We start from the raw sequence: 14,121 nt of genomic DNA on the forward strand, positions 1-14,121 counted from the left end.
AGGGCATTAGCATTTTTGAAGTACTCAGCAGTGACATTTGTAAACACCGAAAAAGCAGACTGGCCCGGGGGAACTTATTTAGTCACTCGTTTTTCCAGCGCTGCACAGTGACAGACATCAAGAAAAAAAAGGGGCTTTACTTCACAATGACATCCACAGAGCAAATTAGCCACACCAAAATAAGTCCTACTGAAACTTTTGAAATACAGTTTGCATGCTTAGACACAATGCAGCTGACATGACTGCCAGAGACTGCAAACAAATGGAAAGTGATGGTGTAATGTTTGCATGGAGAGGTGAGAACACGACCATATACAGTCAGGTCCATAAATATTGGGACATCGACACAATTCTAACATTTTTGGCTCTATACACCACCACAATGGATTCCAAATGAAACGAACAAGACATGCTTTAACTGCAGACTGTCAGCTTTTATTTGAGGGTATTTACATCCAAATCAGGTGAACGGTGTAGGAATTACAACAGTTTGCAAATGTGCCTCCCACTTCTTGAGGGACCAAAAGTAATGGGACAGAATAAGAACCATAAATCAAACATTCATTTTTTAATACTTGGTTGCAAATCCTTTACAGTCAATCACAGCCTGAAGTCTGGAACACATAGACATCACCAGACGCCGGGTTTCATCCCTGGTGATGCTCTGCCAGGCCTCTACTGCAACAGTCTTCAGTTCCTGCTTGTTCTTGGGGCATTTTCCCTTCAGTTTTGTCTTCAGCAAGTGAAATACATGCTCAAACGGATTCAGGTCAGGTGATTGACTTGGCCATTGCAAAACAGTCCACTTCTTTCCCTTCAAAAACTCTTTGGTTGCTTTTGCAGTATGCTTTGGGTCGTTGTCCACCTGCACTGTGAAGCGCCGTCCAATGAGTTTTGAAGCATTTGTCTGAATATGAGCAGATAATATTGCACGAAACACTTCAGAATTCATTGTGCTGCTTTTGTCAGCAGTCACATCATCAATAAATACAAGAGAACCAGTTCCACTGGCAGCCATACATGCCCACGCCATGACACTTCCACCACAATGCTTCACTGATGAGGTGGTATGCTTAGGATCATGAGCAGTTCCTTTCCTTCTCCATACTCTTCTCTTCCCATCACTCTGGTACAAGTTGATGTTGGTCTCATCTGTCCATAGGATGTTGTTCCAGAACTGCGACGGCTTTTTCAGATGTCGTTTGGCAAACTCTAATCTGGCCTGCCTGTTTTGGGGGCTCACCAAAGGTTTACATCTTGTGGTGAACCCTCTGTATTCACACTGGTGGAGTCTTCTCTTGATTGTTGACTCTGACGCACATACACCTGCCTCCTAGAGAGTGTTCTTGATCTGGCCAACTGTTGTGAAGGGTGTTTTCTTCACCAGGGAAAGGATTCTTTGGTCATCCACCACAGTTGTGTTCTGTGGTCTTCCTAGTCTTTTGGTGTTGCTGAGCTCACCAGTGCGTTCCTTCTTTTTGGGAATGTTCTAAACAGTTGTTTTGGCCACGCCTGATGTTTTTGCAATCTCTCTGATGGGTTTGTTTTGTTTTTTCAGCCTAATGATGGCTTGCTTCACTGGTAGTGACAGCTCTTTGGATCTCATCCTGGCAGTTGACAGCAACAGGTTCAAAAAGCAAACAGCACACTTGAAATGAACTCTGGACCTTTTATTTGTTCATTGTAATTGGGGTAATGAGGAAATAACACACACCTGGCCATGGAACAGCTGAGAAGCCAATTGTCCCATTACTTTTGGTCCCTTAAGAAGTGGGAGGCACATATACAAACTGTCATAATTCCTATACTGTTCACCTGATTTGGATGTAAATACCCTCAAATAAAAGCTGACAGTCTGCAGTTAAAGCATGTCTTGTTCGTTTCATTTGGAATCCATTGTGGTGGTGTATAGAGCCAAAAATGTTAGAATTGTGTCGATGTCCCAATATTTATGGACCTGACTGTAAGCCGATTTCTAAACGAATTGTACACTGTAACTATAGCTGGCAAGTGCTCACTTAAAGAACACATTTGTGCTTCTTAAGGCTTTGAAAACAAAGGAAAATGACACAAAAGACGTCCTCGTAAACCTTAATGTCCTAACGAGCTAATCAGCAGCATTTATTCAAACAGCATGCAGTGTGCACAGTGACCTTTAGTGCAATATGATGTGAACACCATGTAGCTTTTCAGACACACATGCTCATGTAGTCAGTTGCTATAAAAGTAAAAATGAGTTACTTAACACAAAAGATCCTCAATATGATTACAATAAGTCTAATATCACGAGGTTCCTGTGAAAAATATACATTTTTAAAGTATTTTAAATGCCTACATGCATCTTAACCATCTGGTCCTTTTGTACCCTCTTGCAGATTCAGATGCATCGTCTACCCATTCAAGCAAAAGCTGACCATCTCCACAGCCACGCTGATAATAGTTATCATCTGGGTTCTGGCCATATCCATCATGTGTCCCTCTGGGGTGATGCTACAAGTGACCAAGGAGCAAACCATCCGGGTGTTGCTGGGATATGATAACAAAACTATTCCTTTTTATTGGTGCAGAGAGAACTGGCCAAACCAAGACATGAGAAAGATTTACACCACAGTCCTGTTTGCCAACATCTATCTTGCCCCTCTCTCCCTCATTGTGATCATGTATGCCCGGATTGGGATTACGCTTTTCAAAACAGCAGTTCCAACGGGAGGAAAGCCGGGCCACGAGAACCGCCACACGGTGTCCAAGAAAAAGCAGCGCGTCATTAAAATGCTTCTGATAGTTGCTTTGCTCTTCATCCTGTCATGGCTGCCTCTGTGGACTCTCATGATGTTGAGCGACTACGCCAGGCTGACTGAGCAGCAGTACAGGATCATCAACATTTACATCTACCCCTTTGCCCACTGGCTGGCCTTCTTCAACAGCAGCGTCAACCCCATCATCTACGGTTTCTTCAATGAGAATTTCCGCAGAGGCTTTCAAGCCGTGTTCAAGTTCAGCCTGTGCACAGCCGACGGCCAGCGGAGGAAAACCTACTCGCACAGGCTGCAGGGAAACTCTGTCCTCCCTGCGAATAATGCACAGACCTGCCTGGAACCCATCTCTCTCAACAGCTTGGAAAAGAACTCGTCCAGGCGACTCAACCACGTCACCGAGCAGGATTTGGTCATGGAGGACCTGGAAAAGGCATCTTGCAGTAGTGGGGGTGTGACTGCAGTGTCTATTTGAGGACGCACACACACACACTTTGTTGTAGGTGGTGAGGAAAGATATTTGAATCTTAAATCATGCTGTGCTGTGCCTAAGAAAACCACGAGGCTCCCTTAAATAGATTTTACAAGCGGATGGTGAGCTGGAAAATTTCCAAGATTTCAATACAATACAAGATTTCAAGGCAAGAAAATAAATAAAAATAATAAATACACATCTTTAAGTGACTAGTGTTAAGGGGAACACAGCCTTTGGTTGAAATCTTATCACTTCAGATGCACACGATGTGACACACGTGCTGGTTTGTAGCCATCAAGGACAGGACTTAATATTCCTGCTGTTCATTGCAGAATGGTCAGTTAGACTTGTCGATATTACTTTGATAACAGGCTGCTGCCTTGCACACTTGACATACAGATGCTGTCAAATTAAAGGGAAAAAAAGCAGCCAACAACATCGTGTAAGATTTCAGGTCCAAAGCTGTGATGCAGGGATGAGCGCCATCCTTTCAAAATGCATTTCTAGTCTTTTAATGATTCATAACTTTTTAAGGAGCCCCTGTCAAACTTGAAGAAACCACCCTGATCACGACAGAAACGTTTCATTATAGGATACAAAAATAGACGTAAAATCTGATAGCAAAATGTCCCTGAAAGCATAAGAGAGCCCCCAGATCCCTTCACAGTAATGCTCAAGTGTTCTGGTGTTCCTTTAATCTTTAATCTGCACCACATAAAATTTCTATGTATAAATGTATAAAGATGCATCAAACATGACAGCATGACACTTGCAGAGAAGATTTCAAGATTCATGTATACAAATAAAATTTCTGCTCACATGTCTTTGTAGTGTGGCAAACTATACAAACAAAACTTCTCCCAACATTTGTCTCGTATTATTCACTGCTGCTGCTGCTGCTGCTGAAACTTTAAGCAACTTTCAGATCACGAGGAGAAATCCCACGTTGTGTGGTTTGTGTCGCCTAACTGCTTTATTAAGTCAAACAACATACACAAGATATAAAAGTCAAAGGGCTCAAATGAGGAATAAAGGAGTTGAGAAAAGAAGTGGAGGTTGATGTAGCAATTATTAGCAAGTATTAGTCATCACGATCTTTTATATTCACAGATGCATTAATACATGAGAACAGTTCTTTTTGTTTTCTTTTTTTTTTAAAAAGCGAGGCATGTTTTTATGCTCTGCTATCACAGCCACAGCATGTCACACTCACTTCAGAGATCAACTAACAAGTAATTTCAGTAAATATGAAATCTTTTTGTATGATTCCTATGCCATTAATCTAGAGGCTTACAACGAGCTTTTTTGTAACCCAGTTTGTAGCTGCTCCTGTAAAAATGGTCCAGAAAGGTGACATCTTTACACTAAGAAAGGCAAGTTTGTGTGAATCAACTCAAAGGAAAAAAAAGTAGTAGTAGTAGTAGCAGGAACAATCACCCTTTGTTATGAAAGTAGCCATAATTAAGCAGTTTTTGATCTAACATGCATATGGAGACACAAACGGTCTTTAGGCGTAGCTACGGATGGTTGTCTGTCTTTCTGTGTCAGCCCTGCAATTAACCTGTCCAGGGTCGCCTACTATATCCTCTATGACAGTCGGATAAGCAGCTAAGAAAACGGATGGCCTTCTTTGAAACAGAGTAACGCCAAAACCACAAAGAAATACAGAAAAAAAACCTGTTTGTGCAAAAGTGATAATTAAAGGTTGTAAAACTTAAAAAGGAAGGTTTCAACTTGATTTTGATTAAAGTCCAGCAGCAGAGCGAGCACACCAGTAGTTAGGAGTGTTTGCTGCGAGTTCTGATATTCATCAAGATTTTTCTCAGAGACACTGGAGATGGACAAAGAGGCTTAGGTTTGAGAGCCCTGCTATAGAGATTGAATTAAAAATGATAAACATGTACTTTGCTTATGATAACTAAAATAATGTCACATAATAAATGTGCTAATGATCTGTTGACATTAAAACATTAGAATCATTATTTGTGAAGATGTTGCTTTGAACTGAAGATAGTTTGTGTCTTTTTATTGACAGAACAGACATTAAGCAGGAAAGATGATACTTGCCAATAGATATTCTGCAGGTGACACATTTACTTGTTTTTTTATTTGGGCATAAAGCCCTATAGATGGCAAAGAGATGAAAGCTATGATTATCCATTTACAAAATTTTCATTCAGAATTTTACCCTAAAATCTGCTCTGTAAACGTCCACACATCAATGTGCAATTATGCGCATTATTTATACAGAAATCTTCAATGAGCCCTTTATGAATGTGCCATGTAAACACCACATCAAATCTGTTCCTGTCATTTTATTTGATTTTTTAAAATCTCTCTTTGAACCCTGTTGTGCTGTCGTCACAATGTAAATATGATCCAATGAATGACTTCAGTCGCTTTTTGTACTAAATGTCCTTTTTCAAGCAATTTTGAAAATATTCATAGAAAAGATTATAAATCACAGAAAAAGTAAAGCTGTAATCAACAAAAACATCATGATTTTACATTATTTACATTATATACTCTGGCAGCTGTGAGATCTAAACTAGAACAACTTCAAGGGGTACCTCGGTAAATACACAACACATTCAGATTGCCAACACTTAAATGCTTTGGTCTTGTTGACATCTTTATATAATGTCGATTTATACAAAGGTTAAAATTTAACATTGCTTTATATAGTTTACCCTTTCAGTAAGCATCATATCTCGTGTTTGCATCTCTCTCCTGCTACAAAACCCCTCAAGTAAGCCTGAACAGTGCAGCAAAGGCTGACCAAGCCAGTCATCACTAAATAAAATCACCCAGAAACTCGACTGATTTTAGTAGCTGCTTTTGGCAAAACCACCGCGGGGGTAAAATAGAATGTGGGAAGGCAAATAGTTACTGCAAATAGCATCAGAGCAACTTCATATCAGGCTGTAATGAGTTTGCGTACAGTTGGAGTTTACAATGACTTGCAGTCAGTGATCCATTTTGAAAACACTGTCAGCGTTCTCTAACGATGAATGCCTGCAGTGAAATGTGCAGGACAGCTGCTTTTAGGGACAAGGCAGTCACCCAAGAAGTCATGAACCCGCTAAGCCGAATCACTAATACAGCTCAGTGCAGCTGAATCACGTATGCATGCTGAGACTGCAAGAAAAAAAAAATTCTACATCCCGAAATGAAAAGAATACCACTACATCCAGGATAAGGCATGTGGTGTCAGTTAAGGTAGACATTATTGACCTCTCAGATAAAACATGTTCACAGTCCAATAATTTCCAAGTTTTAGATGCAAATTTCAGCCAGATTTCTACTGCTGAGTCTTTACAGTTGGCACAGATATATACACACTGATAATATGCCATGTAATGCGATACAATTCAGTTTTAAAGTTAAGCTCTACAACCTAAAATTTCTTCATATCGCTCCAACCTTTAGCTTTAGTGTGAATATGTCATGTTTTAAAAAAACCAAACATCAAATTATTGCAAAATCAGCAGAAGCCTTTCAGCACAGCAGGTTGTAGCTCTTTGCCTGCTGTGAGTAAGTGCACAGTGATCACTGCCGTCCCAGAGGGGAATAAATGGATCAGCTAATGCTAAAAAACTCTGACACTTCTCACAGGCAGGCAAACTTACTCTTGACAAGTTGTCCACATCAACCAGTTCAGTAAACGGATATCCACGTGCACGTAGAAACTAACTGAACTTCTAAGAGACAAAGACATTTAGTTTCCCTGCAGTTGACCGGTGCGCGGTCTCAGCAGGATGAATGAATGAATAAATGCAAGGCTCAGAGGTGACATCCACCCGCCACTTTTTTGTGTGCACTGGGCACAATGTACTGGACTCGATGTCATCAATTATTGCTATATGAGAGTCATTGTCCCAAAACATTAAGTTTTCAAAGATTAGATGAAGACCAAGTCTCTGTCTTGTTTAGAAATATCAAAAACAAACTGCCATCTTTACACTGTTTTATTATGGTGCCAGAAATGGTTTCCAGGCATTTTATAACTCCCGCTAACCTTTACACTGCAGTCACACCCTTGGTCTTTGTGGTCATAACGAATTCTGCCATTTAATGTAACTGCTAACAACATAACCGCTGACCTTGACATGTCTGGTGAAGAGGGTGCATGTCTCCCTTTAGACTATATCCGTATGATAGTTGACACATGTATTAACAAGGATCCTTTGTAACCCTGATTTGACCCGACCCCAAGCAGCCTGCTCACATGTCTTCACTTCGTACTGCTACTCAAATTCAACTTTGTGCCATATCGATTATACATGCCAAAAGAATTCATAATTCACTGTGGAGAGAAATAAACAAATGCAGTGCGAATGTGGGCAAAGAAACATATACTCAGTATAGCTGAGTGTTTTTTAAGTTAGAGCATTGGGTGCCACTGGTCCTTTAATCAAATCAGTACTTCAAATATGAATTCTCATGAAATAATAATAAAATTTACAGTACTGTGCAAAAGTCTTGAGCCACCACTCATTTCTTCATATTTTGCTGGGGAAACCGGTGCAGGGATTTATGGACAGCATAAACTGAAATACAGTGTATAAGGCAAGCTTTAAAGTCACCTTTATTCTTGTTATTTCTTTAAGTAGTCTTCAGGAATAGTTCTCCAGGCTCCCGGAAGGACATTCAAAGCTCTTTTCTGAATGTTTCTGCCTTTTATTCCGGTCTCCGTCAAGACGTTCCCACTCTGCTTTAATATATTGTTCCAGTGTGCGTTTTTCTATCCAGGTATGCTTTTACTGCATAGACACTGTGTTTGGGATCACTGTCATGCTGAAAAATGTAGGAGTTGCCAGTCCACGTGCTTTTCAGATGGTGGTTCAAAATCTGATGGTAATTTTCCGTGCTCGTAATTCATCAATTCTGAGAAGATCTCCAACACCACTGCTTGAAATGCAGCCTCAAACATGACAGCGCTCCTGATGGCTATAAACCATCACTGTTATACCGTTTAGGTTTAGGTTCATCACGCCATCAGACCTGTTGCCACTGAATCGTGTGTGATTTCTCTTACCTCAGCCTTTTCCCACTGTTTCCCTTCAAAAATGGCTTCCTGGCAGCCAACGTGTCCACTGACACCATTTGTGATGAGACTAGTGAACAGTTTATGGATGGAGGGCCAGATGGATCTCAAGTCCTGAAGAGATGCATCTCTTTCTTAAGGACCTGACTTTTAGATACTGTTCAGCTGCTGCAGATATTTCATCCCTCGAGTAAAGTGCAGTTTTTACACTTAATACTGACCTATGAGTCATTCAAGTGACTGAACAAAACAACAAAAGTATTGCTCTAAAAATAATCAGAGGATTGAAATGAGTGAAAAAGCAGTCAATGTCCAAAGAAAAACTTTGAAAGACCTTCAGAAAGCCTGGAGAAGTTTTGCTCAAGACCCCTTTAAAAGAATGAGAAGAAAATCTGGCTACTGGAAGCAAAAATAAAGAACTGAGGAGTGGCTCAAGACCGCTTAAAATTCAAGTTAAGACTGGGAAATCTGGGCACTTACGAGATCTAAACTTGGATCCAAAGTGCACGTAGCAAATCCAGCCTCTCTTATCCAAACTTACTTTAGCAAGCCACAGCATGGATACATCACAGCCACAACAAGGTTGTTTTTTTTTAATATTAATGCTAATATAATGAACAAGTTTCGCTGCAGAGTCCAAATTACACATTTTATAGCACCATTCCTGGTTCCTGGTTTAACTTCTTAAACAAACAAACAAAAATACCTGCAGAAAAATAAACACTGTAAATATTAAATGAACAAAACCAAGATTCAGATCATGCATTTGGTGACACTTTATAATTTCAGCACTTTTGATAATTAATACTAAGACATCAGACAATGCTCATATATTTTGTTTTTCAGCTTCAAAGTACCAGTTGTACCATTAGTTAAGCCAAAAATAGATATTCGTTCCAAATTTTGGTGCGTTTCTCATTTTGTTATGTAGCTGTTACGCTCTGATTCAAGCAGTGAGCTGTTTTGATTTTCCTCCTGCCAAAGACGTCAGGGTTATCAACAATAACTTAAACATGACAACACTGCTGAACTACACAACACTCCAGCAAACACATTTAGCACAAACGTGTGTGAAGGTCCAGTTTTGAATGTAATGAATTTGTACTTTTTGGTGCCTGTGGTGAAATTTTTTTTTATCACGTTGGGATGAATTACTGTGAAATACTTTTTGTGATCTCAAGACTCTTGGTACCTTTGTGTAGCTTGCATGTGACTATTTTGTGTAGTAGCATGTGTGTTCTTTTGTGTTTGCACCTACATGTTCTTAAATATTGTTTATTTAATGGGACACAAATGTGGACTTTTTTTAATAGAATGGAGATTGTAGGTTTTTACTGAAAGCGAGGAAGCGAACGGTGTCCTATTTTAAATTGTGAAGGGCTATTCATCAGATTATCTATTACCTCTGTGATTGTCAGCACAAAATATAGGCAAGGTTTATAATCAAGTTTCTAATGAAATGTCTTAATGCCTCTAATTCATGCCACTAGTGGTAAAATAACAATTTCTTGACACGTTTCTTGTAATTTGTTATATATTAGGGAGACCAGAAGGTTAATTACCAGATTTAAACAGATGTGCCTCTGAAAAAAGCCTGATGACATTAAAACAGACAGACCTACGACAAATCTTAGACACTTTATTGGGTACACCTGTTCAGCTTGTTAACAGCAATATCGAAGCATCCAGGTGCGCAGACATGTTCGGAGTGACCACCTGAAGGTTGTTGGTGCCAGATGGGCTGGTCTATTTCAAAAACACCCCCCCCCCCCCCCCCCGATTTTCCCCACAAACCATTTCTACGGTTTACAGAGAACCTGGAAGCAGATGGGCTACAGAAACAGAAGACCACAGTAGGTGCCACTTCTGTCAGCTGAGAACAGGAGACCCAGGCTACAAACTCACACAGACTCACCAATATTAGACAAAAGAATATCATTACAAAAACAAACATTGCCTGGTCTGATGAGTCTGGTTCTCTGTAGTAATATTAAGACTGATCCATCCATCCATCTTCTTCTGCTTCTCCGGGGCAGCAGACTAAGCAGAAAACCCCAGACCTCTCTCTCCCCGGCCACCTCCTCCAGCTTGTACGGTGGAACACCAAGGCGTTCCCAGGCCAGCCTTGGGGGGTCTGCCCCAGGGTCTCCTCCCGGTGGGACATGCCCAGAACACCTCACCCACGAGGTGCCCAGGAGGCATCCTTATCAGACCTGAACCGCAGCGGCTCTAATCTGAGCCCCTCCCGGATGGCTGAACTTCTCACCCTATCTCTAAGGGAGAGGCCAGCCATCCTTCAGAGGAAGCTCATTTCCGCCACTTGTATCTGCGATCTCGTTCTTTCAGTCACTACCCACAGCTCGTGACCATAGGTGAGGGTAGGGATGTAGGACGAACGGTAAATTGAGAGATTCGCTTTTACACTCAGCTCTCTCTTCACCACGATGGACCAGTACAATGCCAGCATCACTGCAGCTGCAGCACCAATCAGTCTGTCAATCTCCGGCTCCCTTCTCCCGTCACTCGTGAACAGGATCTCGAGATACTTAAAGTCCTCCACTTGGGGCTTGAACTTGTCCCTGACCCAGAGTGGGCACTCCACCCTTTTCCAGCTGAGGACCATGGCCTCAGATTTGGAGGTGCTTATTCTCATTTCGACCGGTTCACACTCGGCTGTGAACCGTTCCAGTGCAAGCTGGAAGCCATCACCCGATGAAGCGAACAGAACCACATCATCTGCGAAAAGCAGAGATGAGATTCTGAGAACACTGAAGTGAAAGCCTTCTGACACTTGGCTACACCTTGGGTACAACAGAATTGGTGACAAAGAGCAGCCCTGCCAGAGTCCATCACCCATCGGGAAAGAGTCCGACTCGGATTCGTAATATTAAGATAAAAGGGATATTTCCTTGGTCCACTTTGGGGCCATTAGCACCAGCTGAGCATTGTTTAAACACCACATGCCTACCTGTGGCAAAATGAGGTTCAGCCTAGTACTCCCAGGTGTCTCTAATAAAGTGGCCCAGTGACATCATTTACCCAAAAAAAAGGGGGGGGGGGAACATTTGTGACCTGGTGTGGCACACATGGCAATCTAACCCATGATGAATTATGCACTGCCTTATTGGAGATAATGAATAAGAGAAGCATCTTCTTACGCAGACCAGTCTGAACGTGGTCTCAAACTGGTTGCTAGTGACTTTATGGCAGCCACTTTATTTGTGCTCTCATATGATTTGTGACATGAAGTACTTGTAGCTTAATGCTTAGCTATGTAGACTGAGACAAACAGTCTGTTGTTGTTGCTGACGGGAAGGATGGTGAGAATTCGTGAGTGCAAAGCATATGCTCTGAATTCATCCAATCCTGAAAGGAGAAAGATGTGAACGCTGCTCCATTGTACGACGCACACGCTGTAGTACTATTTATTTTTAAAAACAAATACAGGATTACTCTGGTCTGTTTTTTGAGAGTGTCTTTGAGAAAAGATGCATATTTGTCCAAAATGGTTCATTATTTCTCTTTTAGGCTACAAATTTCTGTTCTCCCTTTTTTTCTCTAATGTCGTCCAGCTGTCTAGTGAGAATTAATGTCTATATACAGTGATCAAAAATTATCAAGTATTTTAAAATGACTCATTAACATGACCTGAAAACTATAGATGGTCACGACTTCTAATTTTTCTTGTAGTTAAATGATTAAAAATGAATTCATTTATGCGACTGCCTTAGAAGAATGTGTAAATGGTGTCCAGTGAATATCAGAAAGCAATTTCCCAACTAAGCTCATTCCTGCTTTTAAAGCTAGTCTGGAATGGTGAGTGATTTTGGACAGAATCTCTCTTTAATACTTTTCTGATTTCCTTTTGTTTTACTTTGAAAAGCTGATACTTGCCTTCCATCTCTGTGTTTTATATGCTCAGTGACCAGAACAATAGAGACTCTGCTTAGTACCACCTTGAACCACCACTGGCTCGAGGGGAGTTCAGAGACAATAAGTATTCTGGCTATGCACAAAAGTAGAGGTACAGTTCAGTATTAATATGCTCCCGAGTCTAATGGCAAACTAATTTCCTTGAACGTTCCTACAACTATTCTTTGGGTATCTTCTTATAATGACAGGATGAAGTGGCTTTTCAGTGTCTACTTAGCATTAAACTGCTTAATGTGTTGAAACCAAGGCAGCTTTATATGTTCAGCACATGCCCCATTTTCTTAATTTATTATGTGCCTCTGATGTTTTGCTGCTTTTTGCAAAAATTCTGCAGGGCATGACTCAAGCTAATCATTTCCATGATTAGATGAACCAAGGGTGTGCCAAGTGAAAGCCCTCCATCTCCAGCGTTCACTCCACATTGACAGAAAATACCTTCTTTCACAGACCAGTAGTTTCTTTGTTCTGATCACTGAGTGTGTATTCCCTTAAGGACCCTAATTGTGTTAGTGTTGAATCAGTGGGGGAAAAGTGGTGGTTGTGTGTATGCTTTTAAAATTGTTGAGCTTTTTTTCTGTCCTGCTTTTTTCTTTTGTCTTTTTTTCCTTTTTAAATCAAGAGATATTTCAACATGCCCAGACTGTGTGAGGGTGTATCTGTGTTTTTGTGAGCAACAAAACATCCAAACGGTCATGAATAAAGATAATAGTATGTACAAACGTCTCGTGCAAATCTGTTGCCAGCTGCACATACAGAAATTCCCATTATCATTCAGAGTCCAGCCGGAACCTCAGACTGGAAGAAACGACTTCACAAATAGTGACAACGTTGCTGCGGGAATGAGTTCAAACATGAAAACGATGCTTGGCAGCCCTGCATCTGTGTCAGGAACATTATCAGAATACAACCAGCTGAGTGAAGTCTAACCACAAAGAGATGCATTGCAGATGACTTTAGCATAGACGGACTCTACTGAATATAAAGAGTTGGTAATCTTTTTTATATATTTGATGGAAATTATGTCTGTTGAGAGTGTTTGTAATCAGTCTGAGTTGGACCACAATGACTTGGAGGTTGCCTCCCACTAGGTGACCCGTGCAATTCCCTTGCAATTGAATGTAGGAATTTTGGCAACCAAGTGGTCACCGAGAGGTTGAGCGTGCAACATCCTCAGCCTCTGGTTAGTTGCTGCAACTACTTCAACGTCATTCAGGGAAGAAAAAATTGTTGTCTCAAGTACGTTGTGTCTCATGTGACCAAACCATTAAGCACTATTGACAATATTTTGAAATGCACCTAGTAAATAAAATAAAGTATAGAAGAATTTGTTAATACACATAATTTAACTTCAGTTACTCTTTATATTTTTTTTTCATGTGCTGTATCCAAGGCTTCTAAAGGTTTTGTTTTGTCTTAGGTTTCAGTGTCCATGAAAAACATCGAACATTACCAATAAAACTATACAGGTGCAAAAGATTCTATAAAAAATACAAAAATATTGGCCACATTTTCTTGAGGTAATGTGAATCACTCTACAGATGCATATTTTGATGCCATACTCACAGATGATGCACTGCTTAGTTAACATTTCTTAGATAAATGAGGATACACCAGATTGAACCTAATTTAATCTTGCAGATCATCACAAGCAGCCGCTGCAATGTCGGCCATGTGAGGAAATTTCAAAGATGGAGGGATGCAGGTCGACCACTCATGCAAAACTTTATTTTCACTGAAACTCCGTGAAACACCATTGGTGATGATTTTAAAAAAGTTCAAGTTTAAAATTCAAAGTTTAAAAAACACAGCCATGTCTTGTTCATAACAAAATGAGCCACCTATTTTTAATAGTGCGAACAAACAAAACTAAAATTACCAACATTATATTGAGCTACACTGTGTAAAACATTTGG

The 14,121-nt window shown here is 40.5% G+C and overlaps 1 protein-coding gene across 1 annotated transcript in view; it reads left to right on the plus strand.

Moving 5' to 3' along the window:
- Positions 1 to 10,555, plus strand: part of npffr2a (neuropeptide FF receptor 2a) — a 30,726-nt gene extending 20,171 nt beyond the window's left edge. The window contains exon 4 of the mRNA XM_063490633.2: positions 2,376 to 10,555. Within this exon, the coding sequence (XP_063346703.1) occupies positions 2,376 to 3,228 (853 nt within the window). The 3' untranslated portion in view covers positions 3,229 to 10,555. The remainder of the gene's footprint in view (positions 1 to 2,375) is intronic.
- The last annotated feature ends 3,566 nt before the right edge of the window (positions 10,556 to 14,121 follow it).

The sequence above is a fragment of the Pelmatolapia mariae genome, linkage group LG12, assembly GCF_036321145.2.
Source record: "Pelmatolapia mariae isolate MD_Pm_ZW linkage group LG12, Pm_UMD_F_2, whole genome shotgun sequence".
NCBI classification, from domain to species: Eukaryota; Metazoa; Chordata; class Actinopteri; order Cichliformes; family Cichlidae; genus Pelmatolapia; species Pelmatolapia mariae.